This window comes from Zalophus californianus, chromosome 7 (assembly GCF_009762305.2).
Source record: "Zalophus californianus isolate mZalCal1 chromosome 7, mZalCal1.pri.v2, whole genome shotgun sequence".
Lineage (NCBI taxonomy): Eukaryota > Metazoa > Chordata > Mammalia > Carnivora > Otariidae > Zalophus > Zalophus californianus.
In genome coordinates, this window is record NC_045601.1 from 143,912,007 (window position 1) to 143,935,447 (window position 23,441).

Here is a 23,441-nt window from a genome sequence, read left to right on the forward strand (position 1 = left end):
GGCCTCTCCCAACCACATTCAGATCCAATTCTGCTCTATTCTGCTTTTTTTTTTTCCCTTAATGGGATTAGCCTTGTTTAAAACACCAATAATCTCATCAAAAGCCCTCCAGGGGAGGGCCCTGTAGGCTTTGTTATGACCTTAATCAAGTATTAGCCCTGCCCTACAATTAATCCCCCACTCAACAAAACGTTTGTTCTTGTCTCTAAACCTGGAGAAGGTTGAAAAGGCATCAATCAGTTAGTTAAGGAGGAAAGGGGAGTTTATTAGGAACTGCAGGCAGGTCAGAGAGGCCCAGCAGGCCAGGAAGAGGGTCCAGGGGCAACTGATTGTCTAAGCTTAGCCTTAGGTTCCCTAAGTCTCGCACAGACTTTTGTAGAAACAGGAATCACTCAATAAATGTTTGAAAGGGAACAAGAAGTTTTAATTTGCAATTGTTCGGTTTTTTTTCTGTTTCCAAACATAGGGCCAGAGCTTTTAGGTGGCCACGCTTACACTTTGTCCAGCATAAAGGCCTTCTAAGTGCGTCAGTTCAATAGGAATACTAAAGAAGCCGGAGGGGAAGTCCCTTGACCTATAAATCCACCGTCCTTCACATTATTTCCTCTACATTCCCCCCAAGGAATCATTACATAATTTATTAGTTATTAAGTGGAAATAAAAAGAAACGTTGAGTGGTTCTCTTTGCTCGGCGGCTTTACCTGGTTAAAAAAAAACACATTCCATTTGCAAACGCGGCCTGAAAAAAATTCAGGATAAAAGAGACACAAGCTTTTCATCCAGTGAGGGCTGTACCTCCCCCTCCAGCCCGCCCGACGAAGAGCGAGGTTTCACTGGCCAATCAAAACACCCAAATGTTAATGAGGCCTCCTTGCCCCACCCCCTTACTGACCTAATTCGGAAAGAACACCAGGGCACGGTGTTCTCAATCAGGTCCGCACAAATGCTATTTAAAGGGCTGCGTGACGCCGAGGTAGTCACTTCAACCAGCACCACCACCACCATGTCTGGTCGCGGCAAAGGTGGGAAGGGCCTGGGCAAAGGCGGTGCTAAGCGCCACCGCAAGGTGCTGCGCGACAACATCCAGGGCATCACCAAGCCCGCCATCCGGCGGCTGGCCCGGCGCGGCGGCGTCAAGCGCATCTCCGGCCTCATCTACGAGGAGACCCGCGGGGTGCTCAAGGTGTTCCTGGAGAACGTGATCCGGGACGCCGTCACCTACACGGAGCACGCCAAGCGCAAGACGGTCACGGCCATGGACGTGGTCTACGCGCTCAAGCGCCAGGGCCGCACCCTCTACGGCTTCGGGGGCTGAGCGCACCGGATCCCCCCGTATCTCCAAACACAAAGGCCCTTTTCAGGGCCGCCCACAGAATCATTTAAAGGGCTGTTGTGCTTGGTAGAAGGGAAGTTGGGATAGTGTAAAACGCGGGTAGTAACAAGTGTGTAAACTACGGAAGAGTAGGTTCAGAAATTTATGCCGTGTGGTAATCTAGATCAGGGAAGCTTGTACTACCTAAGGGTTTGAAATTTTTCTCTATTTTTTTAAAAACCGCCAAAGTGGTGGCAACGAAATGACCAGAACTGTACTCTAAACAACCGAGAGCATCCCGATGAAGATTCTTCGGCAAAACGCAGCGCCAGCAGCACCCACGATACAACGTTGGCTCTCGGTCCCACCAGCCGCGGCTATGCAATGCAAATGAAGGTCCTTCGGGGACAAGCTCTGATTGGATGTCGGTGTGGTGCAGGAAAAAATTGCGGGGGGCGGGATTTCAGCACCATTTTTCCTGTTAGCTAAAAAGGGTTTAATAGCTGTCCCCGGAACTGGCGGAAGAACCTTGGTTGGTTAACCCGATGTCTGCCAGGCCCTAAAGAGGCGCGAGGAACAAAGGCGCACAGGATCGCGGGGCCCGTTCTAGACGGATTCGAGCAGGGCCGGGGACCTGCCTGCTGCCAGGCGGGGGTCTGGGGTCGGTCCACTGCTGGGCGCGGCAGTCGAACGAGGGACTCACGGCCTTCCCCGCAGTATTCCTGCGTTACCGTTCCAACCTGAAAGGGAAACTGGCCGCCATGTCCAAGCAAGACACGGGCTGTGGCGGACTATACAACTTTAAACCATTATGTTTATTCGTTTTCCATTATATAAAAAAATTGTCAAGAGGCCCAGTTATATAAATGAGTTTAGAAAGGCTAGGCCCCAGTGAGTTATCTAATACAAGCTTGTACATGAAAGAATGCGTTACATAGTTGTGCATTGGGCTTTATTCAATAAAGGTTGCTCCAAATACCAAGGCCCAAAATAAGATGAACAGTATGAATTTAATATTTATAATCTTTAAGAATGCTAAATCCCAAATTAGGTGAAAGCTTTAAAACTAATTTTGCTTAAAATGAGAAAGATGCCTTTACTCAGATCCTGAGAATTTCCTAAGTCGTTTTTGTGATGTTCACTTTGGACCCTAAAAACTTTGTAGCCCCAATATCTCCATGAAGGTTTAGTATTTTTCAGCCCGTGCAACACAATCTGGACAAGCCTATCCACTCTCTTCATAAAATACATAGAATTACAATTATATTAGTTGTATTTTCAAACCAATTTTTTTAATGTGACAATACAGTACTTTGGAAATGAAGATAAACGGTATTTCATTCTTTCAACTGTAAACTGAAGATACTTGATTTTTCTGTTAAGTGTTAAACTCAGGGTGCCTGGGTGGCTCAGTTGGTTAAGTATCTGACTCTTGACTTTGGCTCAGGTCATGACCTGAGGGTCTTGGGATGGAGCCCCCAGCTCAGCTCTGCTCCCCGCTCAGCAGGGAGCCTGATTCCCCCTCTGCCCCTCCCCATGCTGGTGCTTGGTCTCTCAAATAAATGTTTAAAAAATAAATGGAAAACTCCAAAGATTTAAAATTGCCCCAATCCAAATTTTGTTACAATTCCTATATATTATTGACCCACAAAGCTGTGCAGTGAGTTCTGAAACCCTAGTTACAGTGGCACCATGTAATAGGGTCAACTGGAATGTAAGCACTTGGAAAGTCAGCTAGGTTTGTGCCGAGCTGATCTCCACTCCTCCCTCGACCAACACGTTAGTCTTTCCAGAGAAGTATGGCGGGTACACAAGGCCATGTGCCGTACTGGTACTCCAGTGCGCAAACTGCTTTTAGATGAGGCACGAGGATTTTCCAATATTGAAACCTTAAGGTGCCGATCTACAGCACCTTATCTGACGAGACCCTTAGTATTTCCTGCAATAGAATTTACTTAATAGACCACTACTGTTTACACATTTACAAGCTTCTAAAAGTTCAGTGTCAAGCCCTTTTTAAAGTACTTGGGGTGGCTCTTAAAAGAGCCTTTGGGTTGACAATAGAGCTCCTTTCAGCTTACTTCTTGGACGCCACTTTCCTCGGGTTCGTTTTCTGCTGGCTCAGCTTGGACTTCCCGGCCTTCGGCTTCCCTGCTCTGGCTTTCCCCGGACTCTTCCGTGCTTGCTTGCCCTTGGCTCCCTTCGCCTTCCCGCCGCTCCTGGCCGCTTTCTGCGCTGCTGTTGCCCTGGGCTTCTTGGCTTTGTTGGTCTTGGCACCTTTCGGCGACTTCGAATCCCTAGATAAGACCAGCTTCTTTGCCTTTGCAGAAGAGGGTCTTTTGACCTTGCTCTTGGTGGTCTCAGGAAGGGCCTTCTTGTTGAGCTTGAAGGAGCCCGAGGCGCCGGTGCCCTTGGTCTGCACCAGGGTGCCCTTGCTCACCAGGCTCTTGAGGCCCAGCTTGATGCGGCTGTTGTTCTTCTCCACGTCGTAGCCGGCGGCCGCGAGCGCCTTCTTGAGCGCGACCAGGGACATGCCTGCTCGCTCCTGGGACACGGAGAGAGCCTCCCTGATCAACTTGGACACGGACAGGCTCGGGGCCTTGCGACTAGCGCCTGACAGTTCCACCGGCTTCCTCCCTCTCTTCTTAGCTGGAGGGTTCTCCATAGAAGCCAGAGCAGTGTCAGCTGCGGCCGCCGGAGCGGTCTCAGACATCTCACGAGGACAAATGACGGGGACCACCGAGAAGCGTCAAACGTGGCGGGGGGGGGGGGGGCCGCCAGGCCTTATATAGGGCGGGGCGCGCTGTGATTGGTGCATCCCCCGGGCGCCGCCCCGCCCCCCGGGGGTGGAATATTTGTGTTTGTTTTACCCCCAAAAGTTGGATCCCACACAAATCCTCCGAGCAGAAACGCCCACGCTTCACTGGTGGGTAATCCGTGGAGACTCGGATTTCACGTGCCTTTTAACCTTTTCATGAAAAATGACCCCGAATGCCAAAACTATTAGATAAAGCTCTCGATTTTCAGCAAAACTCAAGGAGAAGAAGAAAACTTCCTCTTTTCCTTGTATATTTAAAAGTAATTTTGAGCGAGAGGCTTACCTCAGCTCTTCTGAGTGGTTTTCCAAACGGTTGGCTTCCAATCGGTGGAGAAAATAAATTATTCACACATTGACTTTTATTGAAAATGATTTATGTATGTGAAGAAAATAACACATCTCTTAAATGTCTCACTGCGTGCTTAGGAGATGCTTATAGGATTGTCTAAAAACTGCAGAGTACGACTTTATTTGGGCAAACAATCTCATGAACCGTAATCTCCAAGGCATGTGGGTTGTTTGTGACTTAAACCAGTCCTCAGTCCCTGTGGGTTGAATTAACTCGAAAACGGGAGGCAGGAAGAGACCGTGGGAACCAGAGCCCCAGATCTCTAGCAGGACTGGGCTGGCCCATGTGCCTGCAAAGCTTCGGGGAAGGAGTTATTGGAACATGGTCTGGGATGGATCCTTTTGGGGGCTTGTCCTCGGACTTGCCTTCGTAAGAGGTCCAGAAAGGAATTTGTTCATCAAGGCCAGACCTTCCAGAACGATGTTGAGAGAGCAGCGCGGTACGGCCAAAGCCCAGGCTTCAGCAGAGGAAAACGCCAAAACGACCATCATGTGGAGATCACCGCCCCCGCCCCCTCGACCCGCCAGTGCCTGCATGAGAAGCTTGTTACTTTGCAGGCTGGGGAAGGACCTGAAGTTTTTAAGGAGAGGATTTGTGTATTGTTCTTGTAGCTGTCTTGGTTTTAGATTTTTCACATAAAAAAATAATTATTGGAAAGGGCCCAATGTCAGAAGTTGGTAGTCTGTTGCAATAGTCTCAGAAGAAAGGCAAGGGCTTCAGCTAAGGAGGTAGGGTGGGAAAGGAGAGAGTCTACATCTGAAATATTTCTGAAGCGGAAATCAAATGATGAGACTTTCCAATTTCTGGTTGCAAAGTGAGGTAGCAAATTCTCTGCCTCTCTGTCTCATGGGCTCATGCTTACAAACACACCTGAAACAAAAATTCAGAAAACAATACCAACTTAAGTGCTTGCATTCTGATACATTCTAGTCTATTTCATTTTTCTAATGCTGGTTACAAACTATGGGATTGATTTCACAACGCACTAATGCACTAATGTGACCCTCAGTTTGAAAAATCTTTCTAAGGGAGATTGCAGGTGCATCTTACCAAGGACCGTATGTTTTAACATGTGTTTGGTTTTTCTGACCCTCTGTGACCCCTGAGTACTTGTGCTCACAGGTCAGGTTGTGAAGTGGATTGATCCTTATAACTATAAGTTGACAGAACGTATCATTCTATTGCTTTAAAAGTAACAGAATTGGAGAATTTAAAAAATTCTTACATTCCATAATTTAAGATCCAGACAAAGAACCATGATTCATACTTTGCATTGGAAATCTAAAAGCTACCACACACACACACACACACACACACAGTGCTTATTACTCTGTGTCAATCATCATCCCAAGTTTTTCCTCTTCAAAAAATGAAAAAGTATAGAAACTAATTTTGTCGTTAAGAAACTGAATCACAGAAAAGTCATAAAACTCACCCAAGGTCTTGGAGCTAGGAAGCAGGAGGTTGGCTTCAAAAGGCTCTAGCTAGTTATGGACATCACCTGTGTCAGGTCATTTTTTTTCTTCCTCTTAATATGTTAGAACTGATGTTCATGTAATTACATTTTTATAGCTCTATGCGTGTGTGTGTGTGTGTGTGTGTGTGAAGCAATACTATAATTTTATTTTGGCAAATTTTCTATTGTGGGAAAGTCAACCTTCTGAACTTTCATTTTTGAAATAATACTGCCATAAACATTTCCTTAAGATCAACTTTTGTTGCCCTCTCCTACTTCTGAATAGTAAAGCAAGGGAAGCAGTTGCAAAGAAAGTAAAAGAACAGTTTTCTTTAAAAAATTATAATAAGTTTATTCTCTCATGATATGGAAACCATACAGCCCATTTTTAATATTAATTTAACATTCTAGTCTGTTGTTTTTTTAATTTTTTAACTTTATTCATTTATTTTTTTAGTAATCTTTACACCCAACATGGGGCTCAAACTCATGACCCTGAGATCAAGAGTCTCATGCTCAGAGCTGAGATTTGAAGTGGTGTTACGTTGGCCTCCAGAACCTCTATTCATCTTCCTTGTTTTCCTCTGAGCAAACATTGGAGGTACTTAGTGTGGCTATGTGACCTCAGGACACCTTATTTTTCTGGACATCTGTAATCTCTTTGGTCAAGGTGTTGCAGGATTTTTCTCCATCGGTGCCCACAGTTCAGGGTCACACCACTTCGAAAAATGAAGAGGTGGACCAGACAGAGTGATGGGCAGCAAAGCAAGGTTTATTGAGCGATAGCAAAGTGATAGTACAAAGCTCCCGAGGACTGAGGGGACCCGAAGGGGGGTGCCCTCCAGTCTGTTGTTTTAAAAAAAAATGTTTATTCTATATTTCTCCATGTATGTGTGTGTGTGTGAGTAAAATAAAGGCGTCTACAGATTTTCACTATGTTCAGTGAGATTAGCAGACTTTCATTTACCAGAATATCTACCCTACATGCTTCTTAGATTTTCCTAGTATTTAAGATTTAGACCTACCTTTTAAAACTGTTAACCTTTTTCATGTGTTTCTTCTTTTTTCAATAACTATTTTTGAACTTCATTTCAAAGACAGTTTCATCTATCTTTAACAAATATTATTTCACATTTAACTTTACCTTTTTCAACTGATCTCATCATTTTTGAATCACTCTATTTTGATTGATTGCTTGTTCAGGTATTGAGTAATTATTTTGTTTGCTTTGTAGAAAGGGCATGTGTACAATTCCATGGTTTGTAAAAGTTGTCTCTAAAATCATCAAGTATTAAATATCAAGAGCAGGTATGATGCTGTTCCAGGGCTGAGGGACATAAAAACAACAGTTTTTAAATTAAGAAATAAGTATTACTTGGTCTCCAAACTAAAGAAATGACTGTTTTCTGTATTTGGGAGATAAGATTTAAATATATGCAATGACAACAATTATTTGGTGCCAAAATCAATGCCCAAAACAATAATCTGCTCAGGGTTTCAAAATGGAGAAACCTCTGTTTAAAGAGGGTAGCAGGGAAGATGTCCTCAATTGAGTCAGATGGACCTGAATGACTTGTTCAGCCTGTTTCTGCTCCTTCTTAGGAAACAGCATGCCTTCCGAAGGAGTTCTAGAAACTTCTCAGGACAGAGGAAAGAAACCCACCACCGTCTAATGAGAAAGCACTGAAGTGCCTGCTTAGAAGAAAAGCTATTTGCATAACAGCAGAAACCGCTGGAGGAGCCATTCAGGTAATCTTATTTCTGTTCTTCCTGACATTCCGACCTCTATTATTAGCTATTTGTAAGTAAACAAAGACACTACTCATATCATGCCATTTCTTAATTTGTGACTCACACCTATAATGCTAACAACGTAGACTATCCAAAACCTTTCCATGAACGGCTCATCGCTAGATGACTGAAATGATTTTTCTCAAGCTCCATGGATGCTCATGAGCCAGTCTCTGAAAATAAGGAGACACAAGAATTAGAACTTGGGGGGAATTTTCTGTTGCACTTTAATGCAGAATACGGAATCATCAGAAGAAAAGCAGGACGTCTTTTTTTTTAACTTCCCAATAATAATCCAGTTGACTCAGATGCCACATGCCTATTTACCCTTGATCTTACCCCTTCTTCCAGTGTGGAGCATAGATTAGCCTTCCAGAGGAGCTAAGGAGGACCATGAGGTTGAAAACTACATGGAGGATGAAAATGGCACGATTGAGAGCACAGGATGCTAGAAGAAACCTTGGGCACCATTGGCAGCTCCCCATGGCCCCTGACAAACCACCCAAGCTCTTCTGCTAATGAGGACAAACAAATCTCTTTCTAGCTAACCGACTACATATGGACTTTTGTGAAATGCAGCCCAGTGCATTCGTGACTGATTCAGTGGATAATACCTTTCCATGAGCATGCCAACTTCATGGACCTGGAATTTTTTGTCTGCCATGCACAGTACTGAATCCTCCCACAACAGTGCCCGGTGTGTGGGAGGGGCTTATCTGGGCCGACCCATTGAATGGATGGATGGACATATAGTCAATCTAATTTCCACCTTTATCTCCTTTGTTTCCTTTTTTTTTAAAAAAAAAATAAACCTTTTAGGGGAGCCTGAGTGGCTCAGTCAGTTAAGCACCTGAATTCTGGTTTTGGCTCTGGTGGTGACCTCAGGGTCATGAGATCGAGCCCCAAATGGGGCTCCACGTTCAGTGCAGAGTCTGCTTGAGACCCTCCCTCCATCTCCCTCTCTCTCAAATAAATAAATAAATCTTTTAAAATATTTTTAAAAATAAACAAACATTTTACAGTATATCTTTCCGGTTTATTTATCTGTCTGAGGCACTACTTTAGGACCAATTTGAGAGCCTGCTTCACCACACATACAAAGCCCGGTGCTGTAAGGATACCATTAGGCTTTATATCATTTTTCCACTGGGTTGGCAAAAGGGTTTTGCACACAATTTGCATTTTAGTTTTGCAGGAAGTTCAACATTTTTCATAAATGAGCAGTCAGAGCATATTTATTTAAGATTAAACATTCATCTTCTGGGGACAAGTCTTAGTCTAATACTGGTTCTGGAAACATGTGGCTCTTGACCCTTCAAGGCTACTGTCTGCGTGTGGAATGGAGGAGCCCTGGCCTTGGAGTAAGGACAACTGGGTGAGCTTCCAACTTGCCTGTTTCTGACTCTTGTGATTGTGGCCACATAGCACTTTGTTTCTCCTATAGTCTTACTCACTCTCCTTGTCTGTAAGTCACGGCGATGACCTGTCTTAGTCGGGTCAGGCTAGCAGAATGAAATACTATACGTTGGGTGGCTATAGGAATTTATTTCCTCGTAGCTCTGGAGACTTGAAATCTGAGATCAGGGCGCCAGCATGGCCAGATTCCGGTGAGAACACTTTTCCTAGCCTTTACATGGCTGCCTCCTGGCTCTGACCTCAAATGACCTTTCTCTGCTGCATAGGTACCAGAACTGTCTTTCCCTCTCCCTCTTCTTACAAGCCCACCAATCTAATTCGATTAGGACCTCACTTTTATAACTTCTTAAGCCTCAAATACCTACTAAAGCCCTTCATCTCCAGATAGAGTCACATTGGGAGTTAGGGTCTCAATGTATGAATTCTGGGGGGACAGAATTCAATTCACATTAGACACCTTTCTCATGGAGTCATTAGGAGGCTTGTAAGAAACAACGTAGGTAAAAGTAGGTTCAGTTACACACACAGCCGAATGCAATTTATTATTCCAACACCGTCCTGGGCAGAGGGAGGCACCTGCTAAATACTAGTTTTTGGTCTTAACCTCAGAGCCTACTTACTCTACATATGGTGTCTTCCGTGGAATGATTGTGACCATGGGCAGCAGCGGTTCATTTCTTATGGGATCATAGCTAATGAAAACATGGGGGAAAAGTCCCATGAGGGAAATGGCATTTCAAAAAAAAATTTTTTGGCCTGTCAGGTTAATGATGCTTTAAAGCAATTCTCAGCGTAAATATACATGCTGTAAAACAGGGATTTTCATAAAATGTTGGGATTATAAATGGGCGTGGTCCTTCTGGATGGCAATTTGGCAATGTACATATTAAGAGCCTTAAGGGGTGCCTGGGTGACTCAGTGGTTAAGAGTTGGCCTTCGGCTCAGGTCATGATCCCGGGGTCCTGGGATCGAGCCCCGGGTCAGGCTCGAAGCCTGCTTCTCCTTCTCCCACTCCCCCTGCTTGTGTTCCCTCTTTCGCTGTGTCTCTCTCTGTCAAATAAATAAAATCTTTTTTTTTAAAGAGCCTTAAAAAATGTGGTGACCTTGTGATTTAGTATTTCTACTTCTAGAAGTCTATCTTAAAGAGATAATCACATATTTAAACAAAGATGTGTGATCTGTTTGATCTCAAATGCATAAAAATGAAACTCAGGGGGCGCCTGGCTGGCTCAGTTGGAGGGGCACGCAACTCTTGATCTCAGGGTCATGAGTTCAAGCTCCACGCTGGGTGTAGACATTACTTTAAAAACTTTGAAAAAAAGTTAAAAAAAAAATGGAACTCAATCTAAATAGCTAATAACAGAGGACTATTTATGTAAGTAATGATACATCCATGTATTACCTAGAAAATTATATATGTGCATATATGGCATGATACCTAAATATGCTTTTTATATGCATTATAGGTGTATCATATGTATTCACATTCATCTATACATATTTGTCATATCCATTAAAAGGAGATACTAAGAGTTATTTTAATTCTCTTCTTTATATATTTCTCTTTTTACAAAATTCTACAATAAACATTTAATATTTTTATACTCAGAAAAAAAAATATTTTAGCCAGGTTCTTACTGATCCTACCACGATTGTTAAAAATATTTCCATTTGTCTTCTTAGGGTGTCTCTTGCGTTTTAATGTGTGAGCTGCAATGGTGTTTAGCAGTGACCAGTGGTGGGTAAAGATGTCTAAAACACATCTGCTCCTCCTGTGAAAAGAGAGAGATTGATTGATCAATTCACTTCTATAATTCACCAGATACTTGATATTGGACTTGACTCTGAGAACAACAGCAATAATGGGGGTGGCTGATTTCACTGGGAGCTTGTTCTGCTCCAGGCAGTGTTCTAAGCGCTTTATAGATACGAATGCATTTGATCTTGCGGCAGCCTTATGAAAGACCTACAATGATCCTTCTCTCTGTTGTGGAGATGAGAAAATGAAGGTTGAGTATCCCAGATGACACAGCTGTTGGATGGTGACTCTCTGTAGTAAACTCACACCCTCTAACACTGGAGTCTATGTATACTCTTAAATAAATGATGACTATGGTCTAGCCAGTGTCCTTTAAGTTACATTTGAGCTAAGTCCTCTTTTTTTAAGATTTATTTATTTATTTATTTGAGAGACAGAGAGAGAGAGTACATGCACAGAGCAGGGGAAGGGGCAAAGGGAGGGACAAACAGAGTCCCCATCAGGCAGGCAGCCCTGCTCGGGGCCTCAAACCCAAGACCCTGGAATCATGACCTGAGCTGAAGGCAGACACTTAACCGACTGAACCACCCAGGTGCTCCTGAACTAAGTCTTGAAGGGCAAGTAAGAATTCTTCAGGTTAGGGCTTTTCATAAAGGAGACACAATGACAAAGACCAGGGAGTGGGCATTGTCTAAGGTGGGGTGCTTGGGGTGAGCTACAGCTTGAACTGCGAGGAAGGTCCTTATATGACCGCCGTTAGAGTTCAAGCTTGTTATTCCTACAGGGACCAGCTGAAACTGTTTCCAGAAGCCACCCTTCTCCCAGCTGCTCATCCCTCCAGGCTGCTAACAGATGAAGTCATCCCCCATGAACTTTTAAATAAGTTAAATGAAACATATCTGATGGAAATGTACCCAAATAAATGCTTAGTCTGTTTCTGGGGTGTTATAAAATGCACTTTTCCTCCTCCTCTTGTCAAGCAAACAAAGGCAAACCTGATTTTATCCTCTGCAGGCGTCCAAATCCCATGTAGGAAAAGGTGTGCAGGGAATTCTTTTCTACCTGAGGACTGATCCATTACTTGGGTGGGGAGATACGAGTTTCTGTGGCAAGTGTTTGCCTGCCTGGTTAATCTCAGGACTCATAATTATAACCCACGCTTGACACAGCTAACACCCTGGTGATCATTTCACTTCACAAAGACAAAGATTCGTGCTGCATGTTTTGTATGTACTTATAAAAGTGCAACGCAGTCATATTCGGGTAGGTTCTAAGAAAGATTTGCCTGAAGCAGAGCCTGCCGGTAGTGGTGGAGCGGGCAAGGGGGAAGCGGTCCTCTCTCTTTAGCTGGCAAGGGGCAGTCTCCCCCACAAGCCACCCCACAAACCACCGACTCAAGATGTGACCCCGGATGTCCCCATAACGCGTTTCGCAGACTCACAGTCGCTTCAAATGTAGTGGTCTTAACAATGGCACATGCCACAGGTTGTCCTAAACTCCGTGGAAAAGGCCCCAGATGTAAGGCCTGTGCTAGAGGAACCACCGCTCACCCTCCGTGTGCTCACACCCGAATGAAGACACTGACAACGGTAGCAGAGAAGGAGCGACAGGTACTCGGAATGCTCCGCAGGTGGAACAGCAGGGCATTGATTTCTCCGCGTTCCTTCATTCCTGGCTCTTCTTCTAAGGGCTTCAGCCCTGTCTGCTTTCCGGCTAATGTGTTATCGTTTGGGAGTTCACTGAGTGAATAGAGTAAACATGTAGAATGGTGCCTGGCACACACTTCATGCTGCCCCAGTGCTACCAACTATTGTGACAGTAAGTGTTTTCATTCGTGAAAATATAAAAATTACATTTACTACCACCCTGACCTGCCTTGCCCTGCTGTACTTTGTACCTCCCTGGAGCGTTTAGTCCCTTCTCACATTCTATATAATTATGCGTGATAACTACCCTTTGTTGTCTGTCTTCTCCAGCCAAGATGTAAGCTCCAAGATGGCAGTGAGTTGTCCCTTTCCAAGGGGACAGTTGCTGAAGGTGGAGGAACAGAGCCAGAGGACAGTCCTTCAGGGCAGGGGCAGAAAAGGAAGACTTCCCCTCCTTATGCCGCCCCAAGACTCTGTCCTCACTCTCTGGGCTGGACGTTGTCACTGACTGATGAAAAGCCATTGTGGGGCCTCTAGAACGGACAGAAGGGCAAGAGGAAGTGGGGCAGGGGTGGGAGAGAGGGCACGGAGAGGGGACTGGGTCTTAGGACCCACGAGGGCTGCTTGCTCTGCATCCGTCAGCTCTTCTCCCACCGGCCCACGCGGCCAGCCTGCATTTTCCTCTTTCCCTGGCTGGTCAGTTAGCAATTGCTAATGTGGGAGGCTCTGCATGTGTGGGGATAGGGGTATATGAGAAATCTGTGCCTCCCTCTCAATTTTGTTGTACACCTAAAACTGCTCTAAAATATATGTATATTTCAGAATATAGGGGAAAGAATTTCCAATCCACTCAGGCTTATTTATGTCTAGAACTCACTGGGCAAAATTCTCTCTCTGACCCTTAGAGTCAAGGTCCTTGAGCACTCTCCCCAAACCTTCCCCAAAGCGCTGACCCTGATGCCTACCAGCTATCTCTCACCGGCCCTCGAGGCCAGCAGGTTTCCTTCCATTCGTGGGCTGAAAGCCTGCATCAGCTCTGTCCAATTCTTTTTTTTTTTTTAAGATTTATTTATTTTTTTTAGAAAGTGAGAGCGAGGGAGCGGGGGAGAGGGGGATGGGCAGAGGGCGAGGGAGAGAGAGTCCCAGCTGACTCTGAGCTCAACATGGAGCCCGAGACAGGGCTCTATCCCACAACCCCGAGATCGTGACCTGAGCCGAAACCGAGTGGGTAGTTTAACTGATGGAGCTACGTAGGTGCCCCTCTGCCCAATTCTTAAACACACAATTGTATTCATTTTTTCAACTTTAAAAAATAATATTTAGTTCAGTGCATTAAAGTCCATATGTGTGTGTGTTTTTTTAAACCTAGTACTCAATATCTATCACACCAACTTAAGTTTAAGCAAGTCCAACAGTAAAAGCAAGTCCAACAGTAGAAGGGGCACATTTTAATTTTCAATATTTATATATATTTAAAAAAAATTTTTTTTTAAAGTAGGTTCCATGCTGGGTGTGGAGCCCAATGTGGGGCTTGAATTCACGCCCTGAGATCAAGACCTGAGCTGAGATCAAGAGTTGGATGCTTAACCAACTGAGCCACCCAGGAGCCCCAGTTTTTCAGCTGGGAGATCTAATACCAAGAAGAACCAAAGCAAGATGAAACAGGCCTTCCTAGTAAGTACCATACAAATTGCTTATGGAATGATAAAGCCACGTAAGTCTTCAACTGAGCTAACCAAAGCCTTACATTCCCCCCCTCAAAACTGAGGTGGGACAGTAAGAAAGTAGCTCCTTTTCCAAATTTACTCTCTCTTTCCTAAACTGTAATGAACCCAGGGCACTTGAAGATATGTCAAGTTGATTGTCAGAGTCCAGAAAATTTCATCAGAGCCTAGAATGTCTTTCAGGAAAGGTCACAGGTAGATGTGTATTTGGCCCCGTTTATTTTTATGCTTAGTCATCCCAGATGGCACGGGGTTGCGGGGGGGAGTCTGGAAAAACTAATATTTACTGCCTTTTACTCGAGGACTGCTGGGACTGCTTAGCAAGGCGTGGAATCCATGCACACTTCCAAATCTGGAAGACTCAGGACAAACGGAGCTATGGTTCTTTATGCCCTTAGGAATATGCCTAGAGAGGTAACTAAATATGTTGGGGAAAAAAGGCATTCTCTTTTAATCTGTTGGACCAAGGTAAACACAGTGGAATCAGTTGTCATTTTTTTTAAGATGTATATGTTAATTTTAGAGAAAGATACACACACACACACACACACACACACACACACACACACACGAGTGGGGGGAGGGGCAGATGAGAGAACCTCAAGCCGATTACCCACTGAGCCCTGAGATGGGGTGGGGCTGGATTCCAAGACCCCTGAGGTCACAACCTGAGCCAAAACCAAGAGTCCATTGCTTAACCGACTGAGCCACCCAGGCACCCCAGTCGGCATTCTTTTTATATCAAATCACTTGTGAAATTCCCATGACTTAGAAAAAAACAGCTTTTACCAAGATCTTCAGTCACCGGCTGCCTTAGGGGCTAAGGGTAGAAGGAAGATTATAAATGAAACTTATCAAATATCAGCAGACACTGAGCACCTACCCTTTACCAGTCACTCTTCAAAGTGCTTTCTATGCGTTAAAGATCTTTAATCTTCACAAACATCTAGAAGGTAGGTGCTATTACCGTCATCCTCAAGACACAAACGAGGACACTGAGGCACACAGAGATGAAACGTGGACTTGCCTCAGTCTCACAGCTAAGAAGTAGTGAGCTGGGGGTCAAACTTGGGAGGTTCCATCTCTAGAGACAACACTTTTTTCATCATGGAGCCATTTTACTGGCATGATACCATTTCTGGGACAAGTATTTTATATTTGCAGTTTCATTTACTCCTCACCCCATTTTCATGGGTAAGTAATTATTACCAGCCTACAGGCTCAGAGTGGTAAGTTTGTCAAATAATAACTCAAAGACGTTTAGTTAATTATTAGCACACTGTTTTCTTGTGTACAGGTATGCCAAGCAATAGATAGATTTCATCCAACGAAGTCAAAAAAAGGTGATTATATAACAGGGGGAAGAAAAAGCCTGCAGAATAAGAACGGGATGTCATGTGTGTACATTATTTTTAGTATGGACAATCTGTTCTAACGTAGAGTAAAGAGGACTTTCAAAGAAAATAATAAGTGATTCTTTAGAAACTCTCAAAGTTGTCTGTGGAGCATGTGACAGGCTGCCTCTGCATAATATATTCTTCCAAACCTCAGTCCACACTTCCATCTTGGTTAGGTGATATCTTCACCATCTCTGCCATTGGAATTTCTCAACCCCCCACTTGGGTCAAAAAAGGTATGAGAGCAATCACAAATGTAATAAGAAGTATTTGAAGTCCACATAGTCTCCAAGTATTTAATTGGCGTGTCTTATGTAGAAGAATAGTTCTCAAAGATCATTTTGATGTATTTTAGTTAAACAAGTATCATTTTTCCTAATTATTGTTTCAGTTTTAATTTGAGCCATAGTCAGAAATAAACCATGTAGCACCCATTCTTGTTTAGGAAATTTTAGTCAAGGTATAAAGGTCTAGGCTCTGAGGAATTTATTTTATTTTATGTTATTTTATGTTATTTTATGTTATTTTATGTTATACAAGTGAAAGCAAATGAACAACCAACCGCCAGGCATATCTACTCTAAGTAAATATGTCAACCCTTGAGCTCTGAGCAAAGTGACATTCTCATATCTGACCTATTACATAGACTGAGTTATTGGTTATAGAGAATAGTTAAAGTTAAAACATAACAGTAAAAATCTACTTGGATTATTCTTCAGGGACAATTAATTACCAGATAATATGTCAAGGTTGTAATGAGTGTGGAACATCAGACAAACTGGCACAAAACAAGCTTAGTGTGAGAACAGTTGTTAAAAAGTTATGGGATTTAATTTGCAACCACATGGATGGAACTAGAGGCTGTTATGCTAAGCGAAATAAGTCAATCAGAGAAAGACCACTATCATATGATCTCACTTATATGTGGAATTTAAAAAACAAAACAGAGGATCATAAGAGAAGCGGAAAAAAAAATAAAACAAGACGAAATCAGAGAGGGAGACAAACCATAAGAGACTTAATCATAGGAAACAAACTGAGGGTTGCTGGAGGGGCAGAGGGTGGGGGGATGGGGTAACTGGGTGATGGACATTGGGGAGGGTATGTGATGTGATGAGCACCGGGTATTATATAAGACTGATGAATCACACTGACCTCTACCTCTGAAACCAATAATACACTATTATGTTAATTAATTGAATTTAAATTTAAAAAAAGTTATGGGATTTACTCTTATCAGAAGGAAGTTGGAAAGCTGGATTGAGATTGGAAAATTTAAGAATTATATAAAAAGCAGACTGAGCAGTGATTTGGCCATCAATATTTGAAAAATACCAAATACACCTAATGAATTTATCATCCCTCCTTTCTTGAAGTTGTGGGGACAAACTGTTGGTTACCCAATGACTATCAAGGAAGGCCCAGAGATATTTTTTGGTGTAAAAGATATCTTAATGGTTTTACTATTTTGTGTTTAGAGCTGAATCTACGATAGGTAAGAAAAAAAAGAAAAAATGTCAGAGAAAGCTGGTTATTACATTAAGATGTAAACACAAATCATAGGTATATAAAAACAAAAAACTGGCCGCAGTCATATTTTAGAGTGAAATGTAAAACACAGCATGGAGCGATGGCCACAAATTCTTTGAGGTGAGGTAAAGCACTTGTTAGAAATTATTTCAAGCTTGGCAAAGGCAAAAAATATATTGAAAGTCCATGTGAATCCTGAATTTTTCTCTTCCTTATAGTGTTTTTTGTTTGGTTTTTAACCAACCCTAGTAAGCCTTTCTGTGCATGTGTTTAGATATACACAAACAAAACCACAGATAAATAAAATGATAAATTCATAGAATGATAAATTCAAAGCCATTGACTTCACTTCTAAAGTATATTTAACTAATCAGCATAAATAAAATAACACATATCACGCTGAATTTACTTCATTAACAAACTGTAACAACTTCCTAATAAACGAACAGACTAAACACATCCATTATCTTGTATGCATATCTGTGTTTCTCTGAAGCTATAATAATTAACAGGACCAAAACTGTATGTGTTAACAACAGCCCTTAGAAGAAGCAGGCGATTGTGTTCCCTCATAGGCCTGAAGAAACTGGGAACAGTCCCAACCCGCCAGGGCCTCTGGGCCAAGCATACATATTACATTCGCTTTTACACATTTAAAGTGGCAAAAACAAACATATCTAATTCCATTCTCCTAAGGCATCTACATGTTCTCTAACTTGTTAATCTAGCATCATTCTAAACTGCGTAAAAATATAAGCCTTGCACAGATCAAATTGTTTTTAGGGATGCATATTTTGCACCCTCTAATTGAGAAATTGTCCAGGTATCCAAAGATTAGGCATTAATGTACTCAATTTAATATTCATCAAAATTCTTAGGGTTATCTACAGATTATGAATTCAGCATTTAAGTTGACACATGTTTTGTGATTTGTATGCATCGTTATAAACATCAAACTGTTTTAAAAATGACATTATCTATTGTGATTTAATTTAGCTCAATGCATAATTTACAGAAGTATAATTTTAAATAAAATGATTTTAACTCTTCTAACCAGTAAACCTAGTGGAAGAAGTTTAGTAAATTCAAATTAATTCGGGTTGTTTTCTTCTTTTTTTAAGAAAATGAACCCCAGACTTGTGTGAACTAGAATATCGTACTAACATTATTCTTACATCATGACAACAACAAAGAAAAAGACATAAATCCATTTTTAAGACAAGATTAGTAAGCCAGTGAATTTATCCAAAAAGTTATCTTAATTAAAAATATGTGGTTAAGGGGCGCCTGGGTGGCTCAGTTGGTTAAGCAACTGCCTTCGGCTCAGGTCATGATCCTGGAGTCCCGGGATCGAGTCCCGCATCGGACTCTCTGCTCGGCAGGGAGTCTGCTTCTCCCTCTGGCCCTCTTCCCTCTCGTGCTCTCTGTCTCTCATTCTCTCTCTCTCTCAAATAAATAAATAAAATCTTTAAAAAAAATAAAAATAAAAATAAAAATATGTGGTTAAGGGGCGCCTGGGTGGCTCAGTCGTTAAGCGTCTGCTTTCGGCTCAGGTCATGATCCCAGGGTCCTGGGATTGAGTCCTGCCATCAGGCTCCCTGCTCTGTGGGAAGCCTGCTTCTCCCTCTCCCACTCCCCCTGCTTGTGTTCCTTCTCTCGCTGTGTCTCTCTCTGTCAAATAAATAAGTAAAATCTTTAAAAAAAAATGTGGTTTATTCCTATAAAACTACATACCATGAACTAAAAATTTTAAGTTGTTCAAAAATAATAGAAGTTCTGTTTTGTTTCTTATCCTATAACCTGTTAACTAAAACCACTAATTAAATTCACAGTTAAAACTTTCCTGTTTTCTCAGAGTTACAATTTAAAGAGGAAGAACATTTAAAGCATCAGGAGAAGTTTTATTTTGATTTGAGTTTCTCTCTCTTTTTTTTAAGTTTTTATTTAAATTCAAGTTAATTAACATACAGTGTAATATTAGTTTCAGGGGTGTAATATGGTGATTCAACCCTTCCATACATCATACAGTGCTCATCACAGCAAGTGCCCTCCTTCATCCCCATCACCTATTTAACCCATCCCCCCACCCAGCTCCTCTCTGGTGATCATCAGTTTGTTCTCTAGAGTTAAGAGGTTTTCCTCTCTCTGTTTTTCACCTATGATCCTTTGTTTTGTTTCTCAAATTCCACATATGAGTGAAATCATATGATAAATGTCTTTCTCTGACTGACTTACATCGCTTAGCATGATACTCTCTAGGTCTTAGTTTCTTTTACTTTAAATTGTGTTTTTTAGTCTTTACAGAAGCCATTTAAAATGTAAGTTTACATTATAACTTATTAGCTTCCTGCTGAGGTAGAGTGGACGACTTGCTCAAAACTATTTGTATTCATAAAACAGAAAATATTCTCAATCATTGTGCAAGTTAGAGGAGTTAATCGTGAAACAGGAATAAAATTTAAAGTAGGTAAAACTGATGTGGGAAACAAAGGCAGAAGAAAAATTATTAAATTTCCTTACTACCTACAGCCCATTGACAAGTCCTTGAAACAGGCACTTCCTCTGGGGCCTCAGCGGCCTTGATGTTAATACTTTGCTAAGGGCAAAGGCAATCCTAGCCCGACCCTCCACCTCAGGGTCCTGTAAGTCCACTTTAACATATAAAAATTCTTTTGGAAACTTCCTTTATCTCTATCCGGCAAGATACGTTTTGGCCATCATCCCCCAAGCACATGGCCCACCAATATTCATCTGAAGGGTCTCATGACTAAGGTTCTATTAGACGGTAATAAATGACCTTTTCCCAACAACAGCTAGCTGCCTCAAGGTTCTGGAAACCTTGCTTCCAGAATTCCTTAGAGACTCACTATCCCTAACGCCCTCCCAACTTGAAAGTATACAATGGGCCACTCCTCATGACCCCAGTTCAGCTCTTTCTGCCCATGGGTTCTGTCCCTGTGCTTTAATAAAACCATCCTTTTGCACCAAAGACGTCTCAAGAATTCTTACTTGGCTGTCGGCTTCGAACCTTAACGTCTTTCCTACAACAAAACTGGAGCCACAGATTTAAGTATGTTGGTCAGTTAAGGGGAAAAAAAACAGTAATTAAGAAACAAATGTAATTGGGCACCTGGGTGGCTCAGTCGGTTAAGCGTCTGCCTCCCGCTCAGGTCATGATCACAGGGCCCTGGGACTGAGCCCCCGCGATGACTGGCTTCCTGCTCCGCGGGACGTCTGCTTCTCCCTCTGCCTTGCCCCCTGCTCATGTTCTCTCTCTTAAATAAATAAATAAAAATCTTAAAAAAAAAAGAAACAAATGTAATTAAGATCAGAGATCTCTCAGCAAACACCATTGTTGAGAACATGAGTAAATTCTCTAAGTTTTGTAGGAAATTCTACTTTCCAGTGCCCTAGCTCTCACAATAAACACATTAAGACTTAGTAACTATTAAATGTTTGTTTTATAAGGGTATTGGAAGCCTTCTCTTTTTGTCTGAGTCAGTAATCTGATTTACAATACCATGTTTCTTCTCTCTTCTCTCTAACCTTACTTAAGGAGCCTGAAGGGACATGGAATTATTGAAGCATACACTTTAGAGAATTCTGCAGAGCAAAAGGCAGGCCTCTGCATGCTGGAGATTTGGGTAACTGGTTTTCTCTCCTGTCATTAGTCTCCTGTAAGGCCTAACCGCTTTCTTAAAGTCAAAAGTTATTACCAGATTGCCATTTTACATTTGTATTATCTTTGAAGCAGGAATCCTATTTTTGCAGATACTGACAACTATTTGGACACATAGTAAGTAAACACAAGAAAAGACCATTTTGAAAGGAGGAACGAGACTCTTATCTTTAATTTCAGGAATCCACAGCATACAAACACAAAACACCAAACCCAGTGGATCACATTAAAGGCCAGAAAGAAAAACACCAACTTCCTGTTCATGTATTCTCAATGCCAGAGAATATCAGAATCCCCAGACAAACACAAACAACCCAGAAAAGATAAGCAAATGCCGTAGACTTCAGATTGTCTGTCCTCGGGCACCATGTAATCGCTTCATGATCTGACATAAAACCATTTTAATGTGTCACCAATCGATAGAGTGCACTCAGAATAAGAGCCAAAGTAAGAAACAAATTTGGGCAAGAATACATTTCAGCATGCAAGAGCCAAAGGCAGATCAGCATAAAACTCAAAACTGCCCCCGGCTGGACAAGGAACTTCTCCAGGTCACACATTTCTATTGATTCCTATGGCAGGACTTAGGTGAACAATGTCTTGGTGAAATCTTCAGAAATAAATGGCCAAGTAGTTAATGATTAGCCTGCCCTTCACTTGTATAGAAGGGGGAACAAGCTATAGAATTATTCTACCCTACAGAGGCAGGCCAGAATTTATATAAGAGAAGAGGGAGAGGGGCATCTGGGTGGCTCAGTCCTTGAGCATCTGCCTTCAGCTCAGGTCATGATCCCAGGGTCCTGGGATCGAGCCCCGCATCGGGCTCCCTGCTCAGCGGAAAGTCGGCTTCTCCCTCTCCCACTCCCCCTGCTTGTGTTCCCTCTCTCACTGTGTTTCTTTCTGTCAAATAAATAAATAAATAAAATCTTTAAAAAAGAGAGAGAAAAGGGGGAGAAGAGAAGGAAAACAAAAGGAAACAACCAAACAAAAACCAAAAACCTTGTAGTCAACCTGGTAATAGTGAATCTGCACATTTTTGGGGTAACGTGACCTAACGCAGTTAGGTCAGTCTGAATTGGACCATCAGTCCTTGAGCAGGTTCACTAGCCCCATAGGGATAAAAAAAAAAAATCCAATTTCAGTTTTTGAAGGACTCCAGAAACCTTAGAGTTTGGCTGAGGAGCTAGTATGACAAACACCTGCAACTGTCCCGCATTTGCACTTCCACCTTAACTAGGTCAAAACGCTTCCAAGTTAGGCAACCCGAGCTGTGCTCCAGTGGAAGCCTGTCTAGGGCCAGACAGGCCTTTAGAATTCTTCCCAAGTGTTAATGAAAACTGCAGGCTTAAGATCATGAGGACCTTTTGTTAGGTAACTTGGTAATCTACATCACAATGTTTTATGCAAAATTGTGCAAGTCTTTATGTTCTTTTGTAACAAAATTTATTCCCTGTATTTTCCTGTTTTTAATGGAAAAAGCAAACTTCACTCCTCTAAGTAGTGAAATGTGTCCTAGATCTGGGCAAGACAAAGGGAGAAAGTGCGTCTTTCACCTTAAAGTCTTTGCCTGGAGCAAAGTTCATGAGTAAAGTGCCTAAACTGTAGTTTCCCAGCCTGCGGTATCTGCTCAGTGAAAGTTCTCTATTCGGAGATTTTGAGTGCCCAAGTTCAAAGGCGTCCTTCCTATTCTCCCACCTCGTTTCTCCACCCCTAGACCCCTAGTACTTGCTTTCAGTTCAGCCTCCCTTGGAGACAAGTTACCCAACAACTTTGAGGAGTCTAATAAAGCAGTAGGTCGATGCTAACCCCGCTTAACATAAGCCACCTATAAAAATCACATATTTCTATGCTCAGATGCATCAGACCAATTACGGCACACAGCATGGAGACTCAAAACTGCATGGGTTTTCACGGAGATGACCCCCAAGAGCATAGAATAACAGGATATTAACATTAACTTATGCTCAGTACTGCCCTAGTACCATAAAGAGAAGCTAGAAATTCCTCCCCATGTAATGACTTTCTAATTAAGGTACGATACTTTGCCCCCAACCCCACCATGCAAAATCTAGTATTGTATTACAGCTCTCTTAGTGGACATGTGGGTGGCTCTGAAAAGAGCCTTTGGGGTTGGGATCACAGGAGGCTTACTTGGTAAGTTCACTTGGAGCTGGTGTACTTGGTGACGGCCTTGGTGCCCTCGGACACGGCGTGCTTGGCCAGCTCCCCGGGCAGCAGCAGGCGCACGGCCGTCTGGATCTCCCGGGACGTGATGGTCGAGCGCTTGTTGTAATGCGCCAGGCGGGACGCCTCGCCCGCGATGCGCTCGAAGATGTCGTTGACGAACGAGTTCATGATGCCCATGGCCTTGGACGAGATGCCGGTGTCGGGGTGCACCTGCTTCAGCACCTTGTACACGTACACCGAGTAGCTCTCCTTGCGGCTGCGCTTGCGCTTCTTGCCGTCCTTCTTCTGCGCCTTGGTCACCGCCTTCTTGGAGCCCTTCTTCGGGGCCGGAGCCGACTTGGCGGGTTCAGGCATTTTTAAAGACCTCAGAACACACG

General features: G+C 42.8%; 2 protein-coding genes across 6 annotated transcripts; both read right to left on the reverse strand.

The window, feature by feature from the left end:
• Nucleotides 1–2,784: 2,784 nt before the first annotated feature.
• Nucleotides 2,785–4,061, reverse strand: H1-6 (H1.6 linker histone, cluster member). Its single transcript, XM_027602229.2, has one exon. The coding sequence runs from the start codon at nucleotides 4,023–4,025 to the stop codon at nucleotides 3,390–3,392; it is 636 nt and encodes a 211-aa protein (XP_027458030.2). The 5' UTR covers nucleotides 4,026–4,061; the 3' UTR covers nucleotides 2,785–3,389.
• Nucleotides 4,062–4,129: 68 nt separating this feature from the next.
• LOC113926870 (histone H2B type 1-C/E/F/G/I) lies at nucleotides 4,130–23,433 on the reverse strand. 5 transcript variants are annotated; one of them, XR_004820189.1, is made up of 3 exons: nucleotides 23,029–23,433; nucleotides 5,915–7,262; nucleotides 4,130–5,349 (listed from the first exon to the last, which is right to left on the reverse strand). XR_004820189.1 is itself a non-coding variant. In XM_035728431.1 (2 exons), exon 1 carries the CDS (start codon nucleotides 23,416–23,418, stop codon nucleotides 23,038–23,040), a length of 381 nt encoding a protein of 126 aa, XP_035584324.1. In that variant the 5' UTR covers nucleotides 23,419–23,433; the 3' UTR covers nucleotides 4,137–5,349; nucleotides 23,029–23,037. The 5 variants fall into 5 exon arrangements, 2 of the variants coding, with proteins under 2 accessions (XP_035584324.1, XP_035584322.1); XR_004820190.1 differs by having other exon boundaries at nucleotides 4,136–5,349; nucleotides 7,080–7,262; XR_004820188.1 differs by lacking the exons at nucleotides 4,130–5,349; nucleotides 5,915–7,262 and adding exons at nucleotides 7,270–7,899; nucleotides 10,790–10,914.
• Nucleotides 23,434–23,441: the final 8 nt, after the last annotated feature.